The sequence below is a fragment of the Petaurus breviceps genome, unplaced genomic scaffold, assembly GCF_028583685.1.
Source record: "Petaurus breviceps papuanus isolate PSGF00001 unplaced genomic scaffold, PetGlider_PUasm1.0 103, whole genome shotgun sequence".
NCBI lineage: Eukaryota > Metazoa > Chordata > Mammalia > Diprotodontia > Petauridae > Petaurus > Petaurus breviceps.
Genome location: NW_027185588.1, coordinates 6,296,340 through 6,320,034, shown reverse-complemented (window position 1 = coordinate 6,320,034; position 23,695 = coordinate 6,296,340). Strand labels below are relative to the sequence as shown.

General features: G+C 42.4%; 1 protein-coding gene across 1 annotated transcript in view; it reads right to left on the bottom strand.

Annotated features, from left to right (window-relative positions):
* Window positions 1-1,716: 1,716 nt before the first annotated feature.
* Window positions 1,717-23,695, bottom strand: part of GNA11 (G protein subunit alpha 11) — a 69,813-nt gene continuing 47,834 nt past the window's right edge. Inside the window, exons 3-7 of the mRNA XM_069104195.1 lie at window positions 14,754-14,908; window positions 12,595-12,723; window positions 11,082-11,211; window positions 9,532-9,685; window positions 1,717-5,983 (exon numbers count right to left, since the gene is read on the bottom strand). Coding sequence (XP_068960296.1) covers window positions 5,793-5,983; window positions 9,532-9,685; window positions 11,082-11,211; window positions 12,595-12,723; window positions 14,754-14,908 — 759 coding nt within the window. The 3' untranslated portion in view covers window positions 1,717-5,792. The remainder of the gene's footprint in view (window positions 5,984-9,531; window positions 9,686-11,081; window positions 11,212-12,594; window positions 12,724-14,753; window positions 14,909-23,695) is intronic.

Here is a 23,695-nt window from a genome sequence, read left to right as displayed (position 1 = left end):
CCCAGACAAGTCACTTCCTCTTCCTGGACCTATTTATGTTTTCTTGAAAACTAAGGTTTTTTTCAATTCTACATTCTTATATCCTATGATTCCTCCAGTTCTGTGGTTTTACATGAATTCTTGTTAAAATTCGAGATCTCCATGGGAGGAACCTTGTCAAGGATGGCCAAGGGTGACACCTAAGGGCCAAGAGGGGAAATTTCCTCCCAGCTATCCAACCTTGTTGACTGACCTGGAGCCAAAGCCCTGACACACAAAAGTAACCAGTCTCTCAAATCCCCCTCGCCTTGACCCCATGAACAACTCCCTATACATCCACATATCTATATACACATGCATGTATACACAATTGTATGTATATACACATATACTTACACACACATATATGAGACGGCTGTGAAGGGACCAGGGCATGACCAAGCTGCCAAGCGTAGCTATAAGCTCCTCAGTCATTGCTGTGCCATAACCAAACTGCTAACCAAATCCAGACTCCCCTCTCATGCCAAGCCGAAATAAGCAGAGAACTTAAGCTTCAGAAGAGACTTTGGAGGTTGAATCCAACTCCCTTTAGCAATGCATGAAAACTCACAGTATCCAAGAGGTCACCTAGTCTTGATCTCCAGTAACAGGAAGTTCATCATCTCCCAAGGCGAGCCATTCTCTAGCTCTAAATTGCTAGTAAGTTCTTTTCTAGAGTTGAATTGCCTCCCTGTAACTTCCAGCTATTGATGAGTTTTAGTTTTTCTGCCTGATTATACACAGACGTAGTACTGGAGTCAAGAACCCTGGACTTGCATTCAGAAGACTTGGCTTTGAATCCTGGCTCTGTCACTCCCTCACCTGAAGCCTGAGGATACCCCTTACAGCTTGGCTACCTTACAAGTGAAGATAAAATGAAATAATTTATGAAAAAACACTTGTTATTTAAACAAGCTATGATAGAACAAGTCTACTCACTCTCCCATGTTCCAGCTCTTCAGATTATTTGAAGATAGTGATCCTCACACACTCAAGATTTCTCCTCCAGGCTCAACATCCCAACTTCCTTCAATTAATTCCCATAGAACAGTGTCGAGATTACAACTCCAAATTGATTTCCTGCAAATCGGCATGGTTGAGATTTCCCCATTTTCCTCCTCACCTTTGCCTCCTCCTAGACTCTGGTTTCCTTGGATACTCAATCCAAACACTACCTCTTAAAGGGAGTCTTAAGGTCACCTTCCACTGATTCTGGATTTAACTTCTATGTACAATTCATGTATATGTGATCTCCCCCATTAATGAGTTCCTTGAGAGCAGTTTTTGACCTTTTGTATCCCCAGTGTTGGGCATAGTGCCATAATGCCACCTAGAAGATAGTAAGTGCATATGATATTCTAGTAAACACTTATGATTGATGTAGCATTACCAGTCAACAAGTCCCAACAGGGTCACTGATCAGTAACTGATACAAGGTGCTAATTCTCAGCCCATTTTTTACTTAATGAAATGCCTCTGGAAAGGACTGGCTATTATATGTTGGGGTCTTAAGTCATTTGGGTCCCTTCTCCCATTGTCAAGGCCAATAACTGCACCTGTCATGCCAGGACACCAAGCATTTCCTCAGGCCAGTCTTTCTTCACTAACCTGACTCCTGACATCTGACAACTGGCCTCTGGCAGCCTCTTCCCCATTCCTGCTTTGCCAGTGTTGAGAAATAAGTCCAAAGGGGCCAGAGCATTTAGGAACAAAATTTATTCCAATTTGAAACAGAGAATTTATTTCAGGAGAAAGATATGAAAATCAATTTCCATCAGGTATTTCTGGAATAAGGAGTCAGGGCCTGACATCAGAGCAAACTCCTGCTATCTCGCCTAGCTGGAAGCCACAAGCACCCACGTGGCTTGTTGGCTGGCACTGGGGCCATCCCTTCTGCCCCGCCCCTCTACCCTCCCCCCACCCCAACACTCACAACAATACATGCATTTCAAATGACAAGGTTTAAAAAACAGCATCTTATATAGTATCTTTTTAAATAGGTTAATGTTTAAATTGTCTTAAATCAGGATTGTAGAATATACAAGTATTACCAAATAATTTCCACCACATTGGCACTTTTAAAGAATCTCGTGCACTACTATGAGGGGGCATTGGCACAACTATACTTCTTTAGAAAAAAGAGGGGGTGCTGGAGTAGATTTTATCTTTGTTGGGAACTTGGAACACCTGGATTCAGCAATGACAGAATAAAATGGTCAGCACACTCCAGAAGCATTTGAGAAAAATGCAGTTTATCAAGTGATGATTAAAAAAAAAAACATACATACAAGCACACACTCACACACACACACATACATACATACATACAGGAAGGGTGCCTAGGAGGGGCAATATGGCAGAGTGGTGCCCCACCCAGCTAAAAGCAAAGCCAACATTGTTGAGAGGCAAAAAGTCAAAAGGTTTGGCTTGGGCAAGAGGAGAAACAAAGAGAAGCTGGCAGAGATGGACAATCTGGAGCCTTGGGCACTGGACTTTTATGGAATGATGTGGAAAAAGAGATTGGCCTCACAGTGGGTCACCTTCTTTCCTGTCTCTCTCCCTGATCAGGTTTGCATGCTAGCTACCGGTGGCCAGCTAAACTGTATGTCCTCAATAGGGCAAAAGGGATACTGGGAAGGAACCAAGCAAATAACAGAAGGTAGGGTTTGGGAGGTGGTCATCTGTGCCCACTAGAGGACTGTCTTTCTCATTCCCACTCCTCCCCTCATGCACACTCTCTACCTCCTCTTGCCTGGAAAGGAACAGGTATCTGGTTTTGAGTTTGGCACTTTCTGAAGAGTGGGCATATTGGAAAGTTCACAACCCAAACAAGGGGGCTGCACCAGTGGGGTAAGAATGTTTACCAATCGGTCAGACTTGGGTCTCTAGCATATGCTTAGAGAATCCCCAGAGACATACCATCTAGACCAGAACTAACACTTACCCCTTTCTTCTCTTGGGTATCAGGGCTCCCATATAATTTTCTATCATTTCTCTAGATGGCAAATAGTGTTGAAATAACACACAGCATTCTCTACCAGATAAAAAATTCATGCAACTCCAGCAAGAATCATGAAATCTCTACTGCATCAAAGGGCCCCTCTCTGGAGCCACTCAGGAACCTGAGGGGTTAGGGCAACCTGTCCTATTTGCTATCCTTCTACTTTTGGGGTCCTGAGTTTCCTGGTGTAGGTCCACCGCCAGCAATGGACCCCATGCCAGCCACTGGTACAAAAGGGTGCAAAAAGGAATGGGGCTTAGCACCATCTGCTCCCTAAGGAAGCTATTTGGACTCACCCCAAGAAGTCGGGTTTGTTTGGTGTATGGTTTAGGTTTCTGGTAAAAATCCTCTTATGATTTCATGCTACAAAAAGACCTTTTTTGGCATAGACACGAGAGGGAAACTGGTTCCAAGCAGCTAGTCAGTCACCCCAGAGGGTTCTAACTAGACAATGTGGAATGTAGCTGTTGTCCCAGATGCCACCTTCTTGTCCTCAGGCACAAGCCCACCTAGCCAGAGGGCTGAGTGCTTCTGGGCAGGCTCAGTGCTTTCTGAGCTATAACATTGATGGCCCTTGCCTCATATACACCAAAAGGCAGGAAGGAGGGCTGAAGGGATGAAGAGGGGTGAAGGTGGGAGGGGGGGAACACGACAGCCAAAAGAAATGAAACAAACCACGCAACAGACTACTTGAAGTGTAAGCTCCAGACTTAGTGTTATGGATCAAAGGCATCTCCGGCGGTTCATTTCCCATTACGTTTTGTGCAAAAAAACACTGAAGTAGTGTTCAGTCTACAATAAAACGATAAAGCCAATCTCCCCTTCTCTCCCCCTAGGGGAAAAAAAGAGAAGAGAGAAAGAAACCCAAACTGGGACGCCTTCTTTCGAACAGTCTGCTTTGGGGGAAGGGGTTCTTCATGCTCCGTCCACCAGGGTCCGTCCTAAGTGCTACTGAAGCAGGGCTGGGGAAGGGCAGGGCACAATCCTGCCGGCAGCAAGGGGCCGGACTTCCTGCTGCTTCCAGTGGAGATGTCCCTCAGCTATTGGGTGCTGCTGTCTTCCTCCGTGGAAACCTAGGGAGGCATTGGCATTTGGCACCTCTATTGGCCTCAGCTTCAAAAGGACCCAAGTGAAACACTCGCTGCCTTTGGCACCTGGGATTCAGGCTGATTTGCAAGCCCTGGATGTCCATTATGGTTCTAAGGCACCCAACCTTCTTGCCTAAACAGCCTGACTCTGACTTTGGCAATGCCTGTAGACCCACCTCCCCTGGAAAAAAAGTGCCTGTGCTGCCCCCCCAAACTCCCGACCCCCAGGCACGGGCAGCTCTGGACAGCAATCTGTGCAAGTGCTTGGACAAGGAGTCACCAACGGCCACTGAGCAGCCACACCAGACTCTCAAGTACAGGTCTGAGAAGTTTCTAAAGAGCTCCTCTTTCCTTCCTTCCTCTTTCCCTTGAGATCACTTAAAAGGAACATTCCTCCTGCTTGTCCCCCTCGATGGGCCAGACCAAGCCCCTGGTCTGACACAGGCCCTTTAGAGGGACCTCAGGCCTGGGCAGAGCAGCTGTCTGCAGAGCTGCATGTGAACAATCTGACTTCTCTGCCATGGGCAGCAGCATACTAAAAAGTCAGAAGCAGAGGTGGGAGCTCAGGAACCCCAAGGAAAATCTCCAAATCAACCGCAAGACTTTGGTGTTAGGTGCGTGTGCTGAAATCACTCGGTACACTGGAACATCTTCACCACACCAAGAAAAGGGAGGCTTGGGGAAAGGGGCTGCTACCCACTGACAAATGAGGAGGGCACAGCTTGGGAGATCCTTTTACATCAACAGAGCATAATGAGTATTCCCCCCACCCCCCACCCACCCACCCAAAAAAGATACAGTCAGGCACTTCCCAAGGATTGGCAGCTGTTGCTTGGCCAAGCTCCCACCTTTCGGAGCCCATTGAACGAAAATACAGCCTGTAGCAAACTATATATAGAACATCAATAACTTAAAAAAAAGAAGAAAAATCACAGTCTCCGTATCTTTTATAATCAAGAAGAAAGAAAAAAAACTTTTAAAAACCCAGACTATATTATATGATGCACTGAAGGAAGCAGGGGGATGGCTTGTTGGGGTCTGTTGGTCATTGGATGCATGGAGGCTTTTGCTTCCATTTTTGGGAGGAACACCACTCCCCAACCCCAAAATCATCACAGTGGGCTGTGGAGCCTGGACCAAGCTGGGAAGAGGGAAGCAAGCAGGTCTGGCGATCTTGACAGAGGCCCCCTGGAGCTAAGGGGGGGGGGAATATTGGCTCCCTCCACCCCCCAATAAGTTCAGTGAGTCCATAAAACTTGGCCAAGAGGTGGGAACTTGTAACCGAAAATAGGGTAGAGTTTTTTGCTTAGTTTTTGTTTTGTTGTTGTTTTTTTAAAAAAAGCGAGCGACAAAAAATTGAGCCCACGAGAAGGCCGCCTTTGCTGTTGGCAAAAGGTGAAGAGGTGCACAAGGTGTGGAGAAGAGTGAAGTGTATCCCCTGATAACTGTGAAATAAAAGCCATTTGTTAAAAATATGAAAAAAAATCAACTACTCCTGTGGACATAGACATGAGATCCAAGGTAACACTGAGCAAAATTCGCCACTCCACAGATCAGACAATTGGCAATCATTACATCATTAAAAAGTAAAGATATTTTTCCTGTAATTTTTTTTTCAAAAAAAAAAACAAAACTTTTTTTTGGTCTTTTCTTCACGCTGAGGCCTCTTAGGGGAGAAAGCAGGGTCAGACCAAGTTATATTCTTTCAGATTGAGCTGTAGGATGGTGTCTTTGACAGCAGCAAAGACAAAGCGGATGTTCTCCGTGTCTGTGGCACATGTAAAGTGAGAGTAGATGATTTTGTCGCTGTCTGGGTTTAAATCCACAAACATCTTGAGGATAAACTCCCTGGCCGCCTGGGCATCCCTCTGTGGTCCTGAAGCAAAGACAAAGCGAGTCAGTTATATTCACAACCCAAGAGTCTTCAGGGACTATAATTCAATTGTGTCTCTCTGGGTGAGAGTGTAGGCCCTCCTCCACAAGGACCCAGGAGAAAAAGGCATCAAGCCCCTCTGGACTGTCAATGTATTAAGAATTCAGTTTCATTCAATTCAAAAGTGATTAAGACACATATAAGCTGAACACTGTTCTAGGCCCAGAACATGTGGGGGCTGGTCCTGGTTGTGTCACTAAAATGGGATTAAGTCATATAGCCATCTTGGGATTCAATCTCCCCATCTGGGAAACGAGAGAGTGGGATTTGGTGTCTCTGACATTCTAACTTCTTTGTTCTAGGTCAGGGCTTCCTAACTCTGTCTGTGTGTGTGTGTGTGTGTATCTGTCTGTCTGTCTGTCTAGTTGTATGCTCATTTTCCCATGACAAAACCTTCAATGCTATTCTTGTGGAAAATGTGCTGTGGATTAGATAACTAAACAATTAGAAAGATTTGAAACTGGTGGAATGTCCAGAGCCAAAGAATAGTAATGGTTTATATTTGATGCCAACTTGGAAGGTCTCCAGTGGAGGACCCAGAGATGTGGGCTGGGTCTGTGCTACTGAACATTTTTATCAATGAATTAGATAAAGGCCTAGATGGCATGCACTGGCAGAAATGAGAAGAGAAAGCTAACACACAGGGTGACAAAATCAGGACCCCAAAAACTCCTGATGGACTAGAATACGAGTAAAAAATCATCAGGAAGAACTTTCATAGGGATAAATGGGAAGTTTCACCCTCAGATTCAAAAGATCAACTTAACAAGTATAAGATGAGGAAGGTGTAGTTTGTATGAAATTGTTAAGTCATTAATATAATACAGAAGCCAAGAAAGTGAATGAGATATTTTAGCTCACACTGAGAAACAATAGAGTATCTCTGAGGACTACTACAGTGGTGGTGTCACTCACTGTCCTCTGCTCTGATCAAATCATGTCTTAATTTCTGTGTTTAGAACACTGACCAGCGGGTCCAGTGGAGGACAGCAAGGTGGCAAAGCCCAGATCATAGCAGGATCGGCGGGAGAAACGGCAGAAGGTTAAGCCTGGAGAAGAGAGGGCTTAGGGGACTTGGAACCAATTGTTTTCATGCATGTGAAGGGCTGCCACCTGCATCATAAACTACACTTTTCTTCTAGGTCCCTAAAAAGCAGGAGTAAGTCGACACTTGCAGTCAGGATCGAGCCTCCCAGTAACTGCAGCATCCCCAAGAGGAAGAGATCCCTTATCAGAGGCCTTCAGCAAAGGCTGGTTGGGCCCTGTTGACTGCCTGGGGGGGGCTATTGTTCAGGTATCAATTAGACCAGTGGTCTCCGAAATCCCCAGCAACTCTCAATTTCTGTGATTCAAAGTCAGACTCCACTGAACAAAACACAGAAGGCCTCACTTCTCCAGCCAGAAGCTGCAGGATCGCTAATCCTGCTACATGTCTGGCCACATCTGTCAGACAGATTAGAAAGCACCTTTCCCTTCAGTCACCAGGGGAAAGAGACTCCAAGGGAAAAAGAAGCTCCCTGGCAGGTCAAATCCTCTAGAAGCAACACCGTGACAGGGTTTGGCCCAGAGATAGGAATGGAGAAGGTGGGTTAAGAAAGGACAAAGGGCCAGCTAGGGCCAAATAAAATTTTCTATTAAAAAAAAAAGGACAAAAGGGAGATAGTGAAAAGTCAAGGTAAAACAGGTCTTCCTCCCCAGAGTGCTATCTTACCCACTAGCTTGTGGGACACAGTCCCAATCTCAAAAAAGAGTGTGTGTACTTTGAAGCCAGGCACTATTTCTAAAGCTTTTTGTCTATGTATGCCTAGTACCAAGCCCAGTGGTTGGGAGAAAGCAGGTACTTTTCAACATTTGTTCAACTTGAAAGGTGACTGGCCATTACAGACAAGAAAGCTTGATCACAAGGTTACAAAACCTGTTTTCTTGGTAAAAAAAAAAAAAAATATTAAGCCTGTGCATCGTTATAATGGCCAAAATGGGCCCTGGAGAAAAATTGAAAACCTGCCCCTCTCTCCCTGCTCTGTTGGGGCTCCCTGAGTCCCTAAAGTACACATACTACTGGGGCTCTCTAGAAGGGCTCCCTTATTCAGTTGGACAGTTTTTTTCTCCTCCACTTCCAGGAGAAAGCAGGATGAGATGAAGAATGCACACAGAAATGAAGGTGATGTAAAACCAAGTGATATCAATAAAAAATATTTATCTTCAAAGGGCAATAAAAAATTAAGCACCCATCTCCTATCATTAAGGAAGATGTTCCTACTCAGAGAAAAAGGCTGAAAAATGTCCACCCACCTCTCTCCTTCCCCTATATCTCAAAAAAAGTGCAGAGCCAGCATTCCCTACCTCAGAGGGAAGTTAAGTGATTAAGCAATTTGTGATTCAAAAAAAAAGTGTTTCAAAAGGGAAACATTAGGTATTGTTGTTATTCTAATTATCTAACCCCATGCTACATTAAGCCTATAAACCCTTCACGCTGCTTTTACACTACATCAAGGCAGTTTGCCTGGAAGAAACGTGAACCAAGACATCTGTCCAGAACCACGTCAACTCTTCTCAGCAGAACTGGATTTCACATTCCTGAGCAGATGTACACAGGACGAGGCAGCGATGATCCAAAGCCAGATCCTGACACTGTAATTAGCGCTCCATCTCTGCTTCTTTTCTCTCCCTTTTCCAAATGTGCACGGGCTAGCTCCCTATTCAGTGACCAGATTCTCCGATAAGAGAAAGGTTAAGAACATGCAGGGAGGCGCTCCTTTTTACTAACTCTTAGTGTTGGTAAAAAAAAAAAAAAAAAAGGTTGGTTGATGGATAAATTCAAAAGCAATGGCCTCTGAATCCTCTTTGTGTTCTAGGATCGGCATAACCACGTTCCAGATGAGAGGACGGAAGGTCTTCAGACCCTCTTCCTCTCTTGGATGCTCCTGGAGAGCTGCACATTGATGGCACCCTCTCACCAACAATCAATCAAAGCTGCTTTCTCCCTTGTGGAAGCAAGCAGACTACTGAGTGACAGGAATTCACTCGAACACCAAGCCTGGCACTCCCTGACTGGCATAATGCCCTATGGCCTTGTAGCTGGTTGACAGCAGCCAGCAGAGGGAGCCTTCCTGCCCACTGGCCCCACCCCCACCTGTCTGCCCCAAAATGGGCAGAACTAACTTGATGACCATCCTGGCCAGGCTGCCATCCTCTACACTTCTGTTTCAAGCTTCCTGAGGTCAAATCAACGTATCTCTATCAAATCCTTCCATTTAACAATCAACTGCTGCCAGATGGCATCACTGTTTCCCAAGAGGCTTCTGTAAGGAGCTCAGCTAGAGCACTGCTTGCTCTAGAAAGCAACACTTTTATTTACAATCGAAGGGGGAAGGTCAGTCTTAGTGAGAAGGTTTTTCTAATTTCTAATTACTACATGTAATTTCTAATTACACAGTAAGCCCAATGAGCCCTTCCCCCTTTAAAAGCTTCTCCTTCCTAGAGAGTCTTACCATCAAACTCTGGGAAATAGTCCACCAGGTGGGAGTACAAGATCTTGTCTTCCAGCAGGTCCTTCTTGTTGAGGAAGAGGATCACGGAGGAGTTCTGGAACCAGGGGTAAGTGATGATGGTCCGGAAGAGGGCTTTACTCTCCTCCATTCGGTTCTTACCAGGAAAAAGGAAGAACACACTTTGTTACAGGACCGTTTTTCTTGAGGCTTTTTCTGTGTCTTCCTAGCACCTGGCACAGTGTCTGTCATGTAGCAGATACTTAATAAATGCCTGGTGACTGAGTTTGGAAACATCTTAATAAAGATGCAAAGGTAAATCACTCAGTCACTTACACAGACATTCAACTACTGTTCAACTGTGTTCTTTAGGAATTCCTAAGGACAAGTCCACAGGAAAGCAAGCATCCAACCAAAGAACCTGCCCTTTCCATCAGCACACTCTTTCCTGTCCAAGTCCCCAACTACTGCCACAACTCAGAGGAACCAGAGCTCTAAAATGTTCCTACAGGAATTAAAACCCATAGTCATTGGTCACCAAGAGAAAGCCATCTCAGAACTAGGGTTCAGTTAAAGGGAAAGTAGGCAAGGCAGGGCAAGGGTCAATCAGAGCAAGTTAAGCAGACTGAAAGTTCCCTTCCCCCAAGGGCAAGAAAAACTACGAACCCGCCCACAAGAACACAGTAACACTGCTCTCAGAAAACATTTCATAATACTCTACAAACTCTGCATTCTCACATGGACAAATTACTTAATCCTACAGCATCTTTTTCTAAGTGTCTGAACCCAAATGGAAAAATTAACTAACAGAGTAAGGCTTATGTCTCAAAATGTACCACCCCCAGAATCTGGCAAGACAGAAAGGTTTTAGAGCAGCATTTAACCTTTTCTGTCACAGATACCTTGAAACCTATGAAGCCCTTCTCAGAATGTTTTTAAATACATAAATAAAATTTATAGATTATATAGGGAAACAATTATATCAAAATCTAGTTATCAAAATATTAAAAAAAATTTTACAGACTGTGTTAAAAACCCTAGTTTGGTTGAGAGAGCACAAATCTGGTTTCAGGAGAAATGAGTTTTAATCTGCTGCTTATCAAGCCACATGTTTTGGGGGTGGCCAGGTGGCTCAGTGAGTAAGAGCACCGGCCCCAGAGTTGGGATGACCTGGTATCGAATCCAGGCTCAGACACTTAGCATCCACCCAGAAATACCTGGCTGTGTAACCTTGAGCAAGTTACTTAACCCCAATTGCTTTAAAAAAAAAAAAAAGCCACGTGTTTTGGAGTAAGTACTTTTACCTCTCAGTCTCAAGTTTTCCAGGTTTTTTTACACGTCTGGAAAACCTACTACATTCATTTGTTCTCCACCCACAAGGTTGATGTAAGGAAAATAATTTGTAAGGTATAAAGGCAGAGGCTGGACATAATGGCATTTAAGGACTCTTTCAATTCTATTATCCTTTGTAAATATAAATTATTACGCGGGGTCAGAGTTCTCTGTCTTGCCCTTCCACCACCCCTATTTCCTTGTTCCAAAGGCTCACTTACCTCATTGTCAGACTCCACTAGAACTTGGTCATATTCACTAAGAGCAACTAAAAACATGATGGACGTCACATTTTCAAAGCAGTGTATCCACTTCCTCCGCTCTGATCTCTGTCCACCAACATCCACCATTCTGAGAAGGGAAAATATACAACAGCGTGGTCAGTAACTTCAGGGAAGGTCTGTCCCTAGGTCTTCCCACTGTGAATCCATGAACAATGGGGCATCCTCTTACCGATAGTTCTGATCAGTAATTGGCATGCTATCTCCCAAAGAAGAAGGTACATGTTCCCTGAATATTGGATTGGTCCTGCAGAGCTCAGAGCTATTCAAGCACAGGCTAGACTACCACTTGCCCAGGACCCTGGAGAGGGAATTCATGCTTCAGGCAGAGATGGGATGAGATGCCTTCTTAAAAGTACTTTGAATTCTAGAATTCTGATTAAGGAACTCTGAATAAGTGCCTAGTCAATTAAATCAACCACCCAAGTTAATCCATTTTAAAGGCTGAATGGGTTCCTTCCCCAAAGTATGGAGCTTAACACTGCTAGGCTAATTTAAATGAAGGGGACCAGTTTAATAACACTGTCCCTCTACACAGCCCCAGTGAAGACCCTTGTAATGGCACCGAGGCACTGGGCTACAGCAATAGCAGACCTGGTCCTCTACCACACACCTTTCTAGAATCCCAGGTGAGCATACCATTACTTACTCACAGTCTGTAACATGGTTAATAACAGAAGCACCAAGTTCATGTCACAGCCTCTATAACAGCTTAAAATTTTCCCCTAGCTAGTTAGCTTATGTCATAGTGATGTATTGGAGCCATGTACCCAAAGAGAGAACGTTTTTTAAAGTAGTCTCGACAAATTTCATTAAGCTTCCCTACATTAAAGTTCCCTACTGGGCACTATGCTCCAAACCTGTGAGTAGAAATATTTTATGAGCTACATGGTGATGGATATCTATTGTGCCAGCCAGCTAAGCCCTCTGGAGGGATATGTGGCCAGGTTGAGAAAACCAGCCATGAAAAGGCATCATTCACAGAACAGATAGTACAAAGGAATGCCTGCAGTGAGCGAGTAAAGAGAGGTCATTTTAAAGGAGCTGATCTGTGGGTCAACCAAAATTTAGGTTAAAGAAGGGCCTACTCCACAACAGGTCTCTTGCTCAATTCCATAAAACTGGTGACACCGCGGATCAGGTTAGAGAAGTGCCTCTAGGAGACAAACTGAATCAGAACTCCCCAGCTGACATCTCTGTGTGCAACAGGATATACTGTGGTGGGGGTAGGGGGATGCAGCGGAAGAAGGGGTGTCTGCTGGGCACTGATGCTAATGACCAAGGTTCAGCCCAGTTTTCCACTTTAAAGTCTCGCTAATCTTGCTTAGGCTGGGATGCTCACAGACCTGCAGTTCTAAGTCTAGGGGTAGTCCCTCCACTAGGCTCTGGAAGCACCCTGTACATGGTTCTACCCAAACACAGTCAACGCACCCAGCAGGTGGAATCTAGGTACCTGAAGATGATATTCTCCAGGTCGAAAGGGTATTCTATGATCCCAGTTGTGGGGACTCGAACCCTCAGCACATCCTGTTGGGTGGGTAAGTACCCAGTGGTGGCAATACGGTCAACATCAGTTAGGTAGCTAAAAAAAAAAAAAACAAAAGCACAGGAAGGAGGATCCTTTAAGTCAGCAACATAAAGAAATAGGGAAAGGGGAGAGTAGGGAGTTATCCTTCCATAACTTTTGATGCTCCTTTAAGCTCAAGATATGCCATCAGAAATAGGAGCATGTTTTGTTAAGTGCACCCAGGCTCAAAAACTGCCATCACCTTAAACACTTTTCCCTGTATCTCATTCCTCACGCCCTATCACTAAGATCTACCATTCTATCTCTATAATATTTTCTGCTCAGTCCCTTCTTTCTATTCCCACAGCTATTACCCCATACGGACCTTCATAAGCACCCAAACTAGACTACTGCAGCAGCTTCTGGCCACTATCTCCCCTTCCTCCAAATCATCCTTTATATACTGACAAATCACTCTTCCTTAAAGAACTGTTCTGGTTCTGACATTCCTCTGCTCAAAGTCTTCACTAGCTCCCTAGTGCTTAAAGGAAAAAGTCCAAATTCCCAAGTCCAGTATTCTGAGTCATCCACAATCTGGTCACTCCCTACCTTTGTTTTTCTCTTACCCTCCTTGCTACCATGTACTCTACATCCCACCCAAACTGAACTCTTTGCTGTCCCTGCTATGCAATTTCATGCTTTCCTCTCCTCCCACCCATTCTACCTTCTCAGGATCCTGCAACCCCCTTGTCCATCTCCACCTAATGAAAACCTGGTTTTAAAGGACCTGGCTCAGATGCTGTCTCCTCAACAAAGAGAGTCTTTTCTTCCCTGCTAGCAATGATCCTTCTCCCTTGCAAGCTTACACAGTGCTTTGTTTCATCTCTCTGCTAGGCTATAAGCTCTATGCTTCCTAAATATTTTTAATTAAATGAGGAAAAGAGGAAGAATGAATATACACACTTCATACCCTCTCCCTCCTATAAGAGACTTTGCTGAGGACAGATACTACCAATAGGTTATTGGAGAACTGGCAAGAAGAAGGTATCAGTGTCTCTATGAAGTACTGGGCTTTGGGGGCATACAGGGTGAGAAAAAAAAAGAGAAAAAAACACCTTGTGGGGTGGCTAGGTGGCACAGTGAACAGAGCACCAGCCCTGGATTCAGGAGGACCTGAGTTTAAATCCAACCTCAGACACTTAACACAAAACTAGCCATGTGACCTTGGGCAAGTCACTTAACCCCAATTGCCCTGCCCCTCCAAAAAAAAAAAAAACCACAAACAAACAGCTTGATCACTAGTGGAGCTCGGGTCTTTCAAGAACAGGAGCAGGAGCTGGTCTTTTGCATCACTGCCTTTAGAAATATGGCTTCTAATAAGTCAGTCATCTTATTTTCCCAAATCAAGAAAAACCCTTAGCCCCTCAGAAAATACAATTTACCAAATAGACTAATACAGAAACATGCAACGATCTGAGGGGTGGTCAAAGTGACCCAAAAGCCTTTTTTGCTCTCCAGCCTAGCTTCTCTGATGTTCTCACTTGGCTACCAATGGACAAGAGCCATTTGGAATCACTTCCAAAGGAAATGGTGCCATGTGTCTATCCTACAGTCCAAGCTACCCACTGTCTCCTAAATGAAGGCAGCTGCACACTCAGCAGGAAGCTGGGAGAAGGCACTGAGGGGAACACTAGGAGTCTTGAGAAACTTAGCTGACCAGTCCCAGGAAGAAGTCAGTAGCGATGAACACTGATAGATACTGCCATATTAATAACCACCAACTTACACAGGCACTCTCAGTTTGGGGTATTTTGTTTCAGAAAGTGACAGAGTAACAATAAATCCCCAGACTGCAATTTTTCTATCCCTTTGGGAGTCTTATAGGAATTTACCTGTTCTGGTCATTCCAAAAACAAAACAGTGCCAAGACATGATTAGGGGCTCTCCTAATGTGGCAAAAGTCTGTTCTAACAGAATTAAAGTAGAACAATGACTTGAATTTTCGGAAAAATGCAGCCAATCTGAATCTATGGACAACTCAGACACAGTCTCATTTGTCACAGTTCCTGCTTTTCTACTAAGTGTCAGACAGATCCCATACTTACTATTTGGCTGAGTCGGAGAGCTGATATTCTCGCCTCCTGTCATAACATTCCTGGATTCCAGGGTCATTCCACAAAGTCTTAATTGCACTTACATATTGATGCTCAAATGTTGTGACCTTTTCAACATCCACCTCTCGAATCAGCAGTGCATTGGCCTAAAGCAACAGAAAAAAAGAGAGGGCTAATGGTTCCAGATCTGGTCAATCTGTGCCCTTTTCTCACCCAGGTATTAAATCACATGGTCAGTTCATCAGGCAAGCTGTGAACATGACTAGTTTTGGTGACACAAAGAAGCAATTTAAAAACTGAGGATTTCCAAAATCACTTAATTTTGACTTGAATATTCATCAGCTAGAAGAGAAGGTTTACTACTACACATAGTCTTAGGTACAATTACATCAATAAGGTTTTCCCAAAAGCATACCACAATGCCTCCAGTGAGAGGAATCTATCCTGGAATTAGCACAGCCGGTAGGAAAGGGCATTTTTACACAAGTTTTGCTTTGTTTTGTTTTTTGCTGCACATATGGGCAGGTTTTGTTCTCACACACAGGCACACTTTTCAAAAAACCCAAAGGGAGTTCTGAATGAAATTTCTACCATAATTCAACAGGGTGGAACCAGATGGCATTTTTACTAGGGAGAATATTCAATTCCCTTTCTTAGACCTGTTCAGTTCTAATCTGATCAATGTGATTTCTCAAAACAAATCTCTCAGTTGAAAGGGATTTAAGGGTCATCTAGTCCAACCCCTACAAGAAACACAGTGGCAGGGGCCAAGAGGGTCTTCACCAAGGCCAAGCTCCCACCTCATTTCAGAATCCTTATTGTACGGCTCCTAACAGAGCCTCTGTTTGGAAACTTTCAGTGACAGGAATGCAGCATCTTACAAGGTGGCCTGTTCCACTGTAAGCAAGCAATAGAGAGTAAGTTCTGTTTGGGCAATGATTGTTTGCCACTTTGTCTTTGTATTCCCAGAACTCAGTCCTCTACTTATACAGCAGACAGTTAATAAATAGTCACTGAATGAACAGGTAGAAAATAGTTAGAAAATTCTTTCTGATATTGAGCCAAAAATTTTTTTTCCTTTAACTTCTACTCAACTTAGTTTTGTCTTCTGGGGCCACATAAAATAAACCTGGTCCCTCTTTCATGTAATCCTAAAATTAAAGGCACAAATACTTAGCATATATATTTACTAAACATCGAGTATGTGAAAGACACTGTGCTAGGTGCCACCAATGCAAAGACAAAAATAAAACATTTCCTGCCATAAAAGAATTTATATTCTACTAAGGAGGTAGAACAGTTACAGAGATAAGCAAAAACAAAGTATTTGAGCAGTGAAGGAACATTGACAATTGGAGGAGGGTATAGATAAATCAAGGAAAGCTTTACAGAGGTTGTGGTTCCTGAATCAAGTCTTGCAGGAAGTGAAGGTTAAGAGGAAGGAGCAGAAAAGGAATATAACCTAGGCATCTGGGACATCCTGTGAAAAGGTATCATGAGGTAGATTTGAATGGTTCAGTATCAGGAAAACTATAAGCATAATTAGTCATATCAACAAAAACAATAAAAATCATATGATTACATCGATATAGAAAAGGCTTTTGACAAAATACAATAACACATTCCTATCAAGGAATAAATGAAGGTTTTCTTAACACGAAGATTGAGCATTATCTATAATGGGGATAACCTAGAAGCCTGCCAATATGATCAGGGGTGAAGTAAGGATGTCCATTATCACTATTATTCTTCAATACTGTATTAGAAATGCTAACTATAGCAGTAAGAAAAAAAAATTGAAAGAATAAGAATAGGCCCTGAGAAACAAAACTAATGGTCTTTGCAGACTATATGATGGCATACTTAAAGAACCGTAGAGAATCAGCCAAAAAACTATAGCAACAATCAACTTTAAAAAAAGTTGCAGGATATAAAATAAAATTTTAAATAATTTAAATCATTAATATACACACACACCCCAATAAAATTCAGCAAGAAGAGACAGGGAAAATCCATTTGAAATAACTGCACAGCATAAAATATTTAGGATTCTATCTGCCAAGACACTTCCAGGAACTTCATTAACACAATTACAAAACACTTTTCACACAAATAAAGACAGATTTAAACAATTAGAGAAATATTAATTGCTCATGGGTAGGTCAAGCCAACATAATAAAAATGGTAATTCTACCTAAAATTTATTTATTCAGTGCCATACCAACTAAACTACCAAAGAATTATTTTATAGAGCTAGAAAAAAATAACAAAATTCATCATCTTCATCTGGAAGAACAAAAAATCAAGAATATCAAGGAAACTAATGGAAAAAAAATGTAAAGGAAAGCAACCTAGCAGTACCAGATTTCAAACTAATATTACAAAGTAGTGATCATCAAAACAATCTGATACTGGCTAAGAAATACAGTGGTCGAGCAGTGGAACAGATTAGGTATACGATATACAAAGGTAAATGATTACTGCAATCTAGTGTTTAATAAACCCAAAGATTCAAGCTTTGGGGACAACAACCCACTACTCAACAAAAACTACTAAGAAAACTGGAAAGCAGTCAGGCATAGACCAACATCTCACATCATATACCAATATAAGGTCAAACTGAGTATATTATTTAGACATAAAGGTTGATAACATAAGCAAATTAGGGGAACACAGAAACAATTATCTGTTAGATCTATAGATAAAGGAATTTATGACCAAACAAGAAAATGATAGGAGGTAAAATGAAAAATTCTGATTACATGAAATTAAAAAGGGTTTGCACAAACAAAACCAATGCAGCCAAAATTAGAAGGAAAGCAAGAAATGGGGAGGGGGTAATTTTTACAGCAAGTTTCTCTGATAAAGGTCTCATTTCTCAAATATATAGGGAACTGAGCCAAATTTATAAAATCGAGGCCATTCTCCAATTTGATAAATAGTCAAAGGATATGAACAGGCAATTTTCAGACAAAATAATCAAAGCTATCTATATTCAAATGAAAATATTCTCTAAATCACTAATAATTAGAGAAATATAAATTAAAACAACTCTGGGTTATCACCTCAAACCTATCAGATTGGCTGATATGACAGAAAAGGAAAATGACAAATATAAGAGGGGAAGTAGAAAAATAGGGAAACTTAATACATTGCTGGTAGAGTTGTGAACTGATCCAACCATTCTGGACTTCAATTTGGAACTATGCCCAAAGAGCTATAAAACTGTGCATACTCTTTGACCCAGCAATACCACTGCTATCCCAGAGATCAAAGAAAAAGTGAAAGGATGCACAAAATACATACAAAAATATTGATAGCAGCTCTTTTTGTGGTGCCAAAGAACTGGAAATTAAGAGGATGTCCAAAATTTGGAGAATGTCTGTACAAGTTGTGGTATATGACACTGACAGAATACTATTGTGCTGTAAGAAATGATGAACAGAATGGTTTCAGAAAAACCTAGGAAGACTTATAAAAACTGAGCAAAGTGAAGTGAGGAGAACCAGGAGAACCTAGCTACACAGTTAATAACAATACTGTAACACTGATTAACTGTGAAAAACTTAGCTACTCTGATCACGATAATGGTCCAAGACAATTCAAAAGGACCCATGATGAAAAACACTATCTCCATAGAGGAAACTGATTACACTATAGACTGAAGCATATTTTTTCACTTTCTTTAACTTTCTTGTTTTTAAAACAACATGACTAATAAAGAAATATGTTTTGTATGATTTCACATGTATAATGGAGATCATACTGCTTGCCTTCTCAATAGGTAGGGGGAAAAGCGGGAAGGAGGTAGAGAATTTGGAACTCAAATTAAAAAAAAAAAAGGATTTTAAAAATAAATAAAAACAAAGAAAAAGAAAAGGCACCATGATGAAAGATGCAATGTCTACTTCAGCTAGCAGGCCAGTAGACCAGTCGGGCTGGAATACAGAACATATGAAGGAACATAGTATGACTAAGTAGTGCTTTAAATGTGAGGGTGAAGAGTTTGTATTTTGTCCTAGAAGCAACAGAGAGCCTCTGAGGATTTCTGTTACTCTGGGGAATAACATGAGCAGACTTATGCCTTTGAAAGATTATATTGGCAAGGATGTGGTAGATGGATTAGAGGAAAGAGCAACTAGAAAAGGGGGTTTTCCCATCCATTAGGGGGTTACTGGAACAGCAAGACAGAAATGATGGTGGTGGGGTGGCGAGGTGGCACAGTGAATAGAGCACCAGCCCTGGAGTCAGGAGAAACTGAGTTCAGATCCGGCTTCAAACACTTAACACAGAAACTAGCCATGTGACCTTGGGCAAGTCGCTTAACCCCAACTGCCCTCCAAAAAAAAATGATGATGGCCCCAAACTACGGTAGAAGTCATGTGAAGGTAAAATAAGGGAATGGATCTGAGAGATGAACTGGCAGAAGTCAAGGATAACTTGATATTCTGAAGGATATATTTGTAGGCAGCAGGAAAAGGGACAGAAAATAGGAAAAGATAGAAGATGAGAGATAAAGATGCACTGACTTAAAGAAGCAAAAGAGGCAGGAGGGTCATGGGATTAAGGGAATAAGTAGAAGGCTTGGCCTTAGAAAGGAAAAAGGTCATCCATACCTTAGAGAGTCAAGAAAAAGAAGGAAAGACTATGGCTGATGTAGTTAGGTAGCTAAAAAACAAAAGCACAGAAAAATCTTTTAGGTCAGCAATGTAAAGAAAGATGGAAAGGAGAGAACAGGGAGTTATCTTTCCATGACCTTTGAGCTCCTTCAGGCCCTACATGTGCCATCAGAAATGGGACCATGGTAGATAGGGGCATATACTTATTCAAAGGAATAATTATCTATTAAGTACTTAATGCCAGAACTATACTAGGTGCTGGACAAAAATAAAAACAATCTCTCACTCTCAAGGAGTTTATATTCCACTGGAACTTACAGCAAATGGCTTCTATTAGTAAAAAAAAAAAAATGAAGTTGAAAGGGAGGAGAAAGTTGAGTAAAGAACCTGTTGAGATAAAGATTAATGTAAAAACAAACTCTACTGGTAAAAATTGTAAAAGCCAAAGTAATCTTTTGAGGGCACAGGTAAGATTGGATAACAAATTTTTAGTGAACCCAGTTGACAAACTATAACACCTTCAGCAGTAGTTCGCCATAGTTCTAAGTATGAGTTTACAAGATATATGGTGAAGATAACCCAGGAGTTTGGCATAATTGAACTGGCAATAGAATAAGGGACATGAGATTCATGGACAGAAGGCAGGTTACAGCTGAACTGATCAACTATACGATCAAGACTGTAAAGACCAATGTAGGAGTAATGTACTAGGAAAAGGGGTAGAAGAGAGAAATTAGAGGACAAGTGAAGGACATGTTTAAGAGCAGCAAAAAAGGAGAAAATAGGAGACATTACAATCTAAGAGGGAAATTTATAGTGAGTTATAGGTAATGGTGAGATTGAAGGTATGACCATAAAATAAAGATACAGATCATGGAAGTTGAAGAATCTAATGAACTGGGAGACTAGGATGCTTGAGGAGACATCACTGTGTATGCGGAAGGCTCCAAATACAAGAATTGGGATTAGGGTAAAGAGGAAGACTGTGAGTCAGGTTCTAAAGTCCATAAGAAAGAAAAGAGAGTGACCTGGAAGCTAGTAGATAACTGCAACAAGGTCTGGGAAATGAGAAAGAAGCTTCTGTACCAACACTCTAAGAGTAAAGTAGCAGAAAGAGGATCTAGAAAAGGCAGTAAGAAGCAAGAAGTATGCCTACCCCATGCGTCAGGATTTTAAGAAGACAACCCAATTCTAGAGTAGGTGGTACTGTCTTTGGGAAGGCATCAAATTTCCTTTAATACTAGAACATGGGAAGAGTAAAAGAGGAAAAAGTCTAGGATAGAGTGTTAACAAAAGATCCAATTTTCCAGGAGGTACAATGGAAGGGATGGGCACAGGAGAGTAGGGCTGATGTAGGCAAAGGGGGTTCTCAATTTAGTGGAAAGAGATTAGATAATAAGACTGAGGATAAGGAGGCAATGGTTTGTAAGCTGTAGGATAAGGGAAGTACCAATTCAATAAGCATTTATTAAGCAGCTATGTAACAAGTACTGCAGATACTAAGACAAAAACGATTCAGGCCTTGAATTCAGTGAGCTACTTGTAATGATCCTCTCCAGAGCATCCTACAACTTCACATCCGTGTTTCATCCCTTTTTCCCCTGTCCAGCTATACATTACTTTCTGATAGCCCAGAAGGGCTCCAGCCTGAGGAAGGCTGAATGATTAACAGTTCCATCTGGTTAAACCTTTCCCTACCCCAGGGATTCTGAACTCCCAGCTATTAACCTTCCAGCCCTCCATCCTTCCACTAACCCCACCCCCTGGAATTCAATTTCTCCCCCTATTCTCACTCCTGATTTACGCACCCACCACTGAGCTCTCTGGAATGCCTGCTCCAAAGGAAATTCATTTGCTTTCATCTTAAACCGTTCTTTCTCACTCTTTCCCTCTTCTTTCAGACACTGAAATCTTGCTCCCTCCTGATGACAGTTTTGCTGGCCACTCTTTCCAACAGCGGGTGCATTTTCACTCATACTGCCCTATTCATTGGTCAAAGTGGAGAAGTTTAAATATTCTTTTCTGCCCACTACCAGAGCACTTCCAGGCTCTCCTTCTACCACTATTTCCCATTAACCCCTCTTTCTCTGAGGCTCATTCAAGCCATACCTAATCACCCAATCAAGACTCCAGTAGTTCTTATCTACCAATATTCAGGACACTCCTTCCTTCCTCAATGAGTTCAGCTCCGGGCTCACAATCTTTGTCTTTTCCCCAACTCCTGCCTCACGTACAAGTGGACTTCAACATACATACTGACACTCCCTCAAACACTATAACCAACCTGTTCCTCAACTTACTCATTTCCTGTGACCCTCTCCTCCATCCCACTTCAACCACAAATTTCCTTATCCGATCACAAACTATTAACATTCCACCTCTCTCCCTCAGTTTTGCGAACTCTGATCCTATTCTTTGTCCTCCTCATGACCTCCAATCCTTCTACCCCTTAGCTCTTTTCTAGTCCACATCCCTATACTCTCCACCCTTCCCCATCCTGACCCCTCAAGGAATTGATTCAACTCTACAATGTCTGCTCTGAAAACCTCACCTCCTATTAAACTGAACAAATTGAGGTCACTCACCCAGAGTTGCCCCTTCTCTCTTCCTCCTCATGTCACATCATTTGGATATCTTCCCCCAGGATCTCTTCTTTTTTCCTTGTCTCACACAAAAAGGTAGCCCTTTTGCCAAGGCAAACCTCTCTATGTATAAATGACCCCATACCATCTTCTCCAGCAAAAAGTTCCCCCTGCTTCCTCACTAATCTTTAATGTCTCCCTGTCTACTGGCTTTTTCCTTATGGCCTACAAACATGCCAAAAGGTCTCCATCCTCAAAAAACCTACTTAATTCCATCCATTCCCACTAGCTATCATCCTATATCTCCCCTCCCTTTTCTAGCAAAACTCCTTGAAAAAGCTGCCTCTATGGGGCGGCCAGGTAGCACAGAGAGTAAGAGCACCGGCCCCAGTGTCGGGATAACCTGGGGATCAAATCTGGGCTCAGACACTTAGCACCCACCCAGAAACACCTGGCCGTGTAACCTTGAGTAAGTTACTTAACCCCAATTGCTTAAAAAAAAAAAAAGCTGCCTCTAGTCTGTGCCACCATTTCCTTTCCTCTCACTCTCTCTTAACTGTCTACAATCAGGCTCCTGACTTCATCATTCCACTTAAACTGCATCCTCCAAAGCTACCAATGGTCTCTTCATTGTCAAATCCAATGGCCTTATGTCATTCTTCTTCCTTCTTGAATCCTCTGTAGCCTTCACCACCACCAAGCATTCTCTTGTTGATTCTCTCTTCTCTACATCTTTATGACATTGCTCTTTTCTTGTTCTTCTACCTGTCTCATCGCTTCCTCTCACAATCCTTTGCTGGATCTTCATACAGCATGCTAATTGTAGGTGGCCCCGAGGTCATGTCCTGGACCTTTTTCTCTTCTCCCTCTATATTAACTGACTTGGTGATATCATCAGCTCCCTTGGATTGGATTCAACTATCATCTTTATGCTAAAAGATTCCCGAATCTATGTGTTCAGTTATAATGTTATCCCCAACTTCCATTCTTGTATTTCCAACTGCCTATTATATATCTCCAACTGGATTTCTTGCAAACACTTTAAAATCAACACATCCAAAGCTGAATTCATTATCTTTCCCCCAAACACTCCCCTCTTGCCTAACTTCCCTAATGTCAAGGATACCACTATCCAACCAATCACCTTGGCTCACAGCCTTAGGTATCATTCCCAACTCTTGAATCTCTCTCACCCCCCCACATCCAATCAGTTGCCAAATCCCATTGATTTTACCTTTATAGCATCTCTTATATATGCCTCCTTTTCTTTTCTGACATTACCACCACTCTGGTGAGGGCTCCTACAACCTCAGACCTCAACTATAGTAAGCCTTCCAACTGGTCTCCCTACCTCAAGCTTCTCCCTACTCTAATCCATCCTCTACTGAGTTGTCAAACTGATCCTCCTAAAGTGTAGGTCAGTTCATGTCACACCCCAACTCTAGTGATTCCTATTATCTCTAGGATTAAATATAAAATCCCCTATTTTATTTTCATAAAGTCCTTCATAACCTGGTCTCTTTCCTACCTTTCCTGTCTTCTGAACTCCCCTCTACTCATTCCTCGACCTAATAATGCTGGCATCTTTGTTGTTCTTTGAACACAACAATCTACCTCCTGAATCTAAGCCTTTTCCCTGGCTGTCCTCCATGCCTAGAATTCTCTCCTTCTTCTTTTCCACTCCCTGGCTTCTTTCAGATACCAGCTAAAATATCCCCTTGTACAAAAAGCC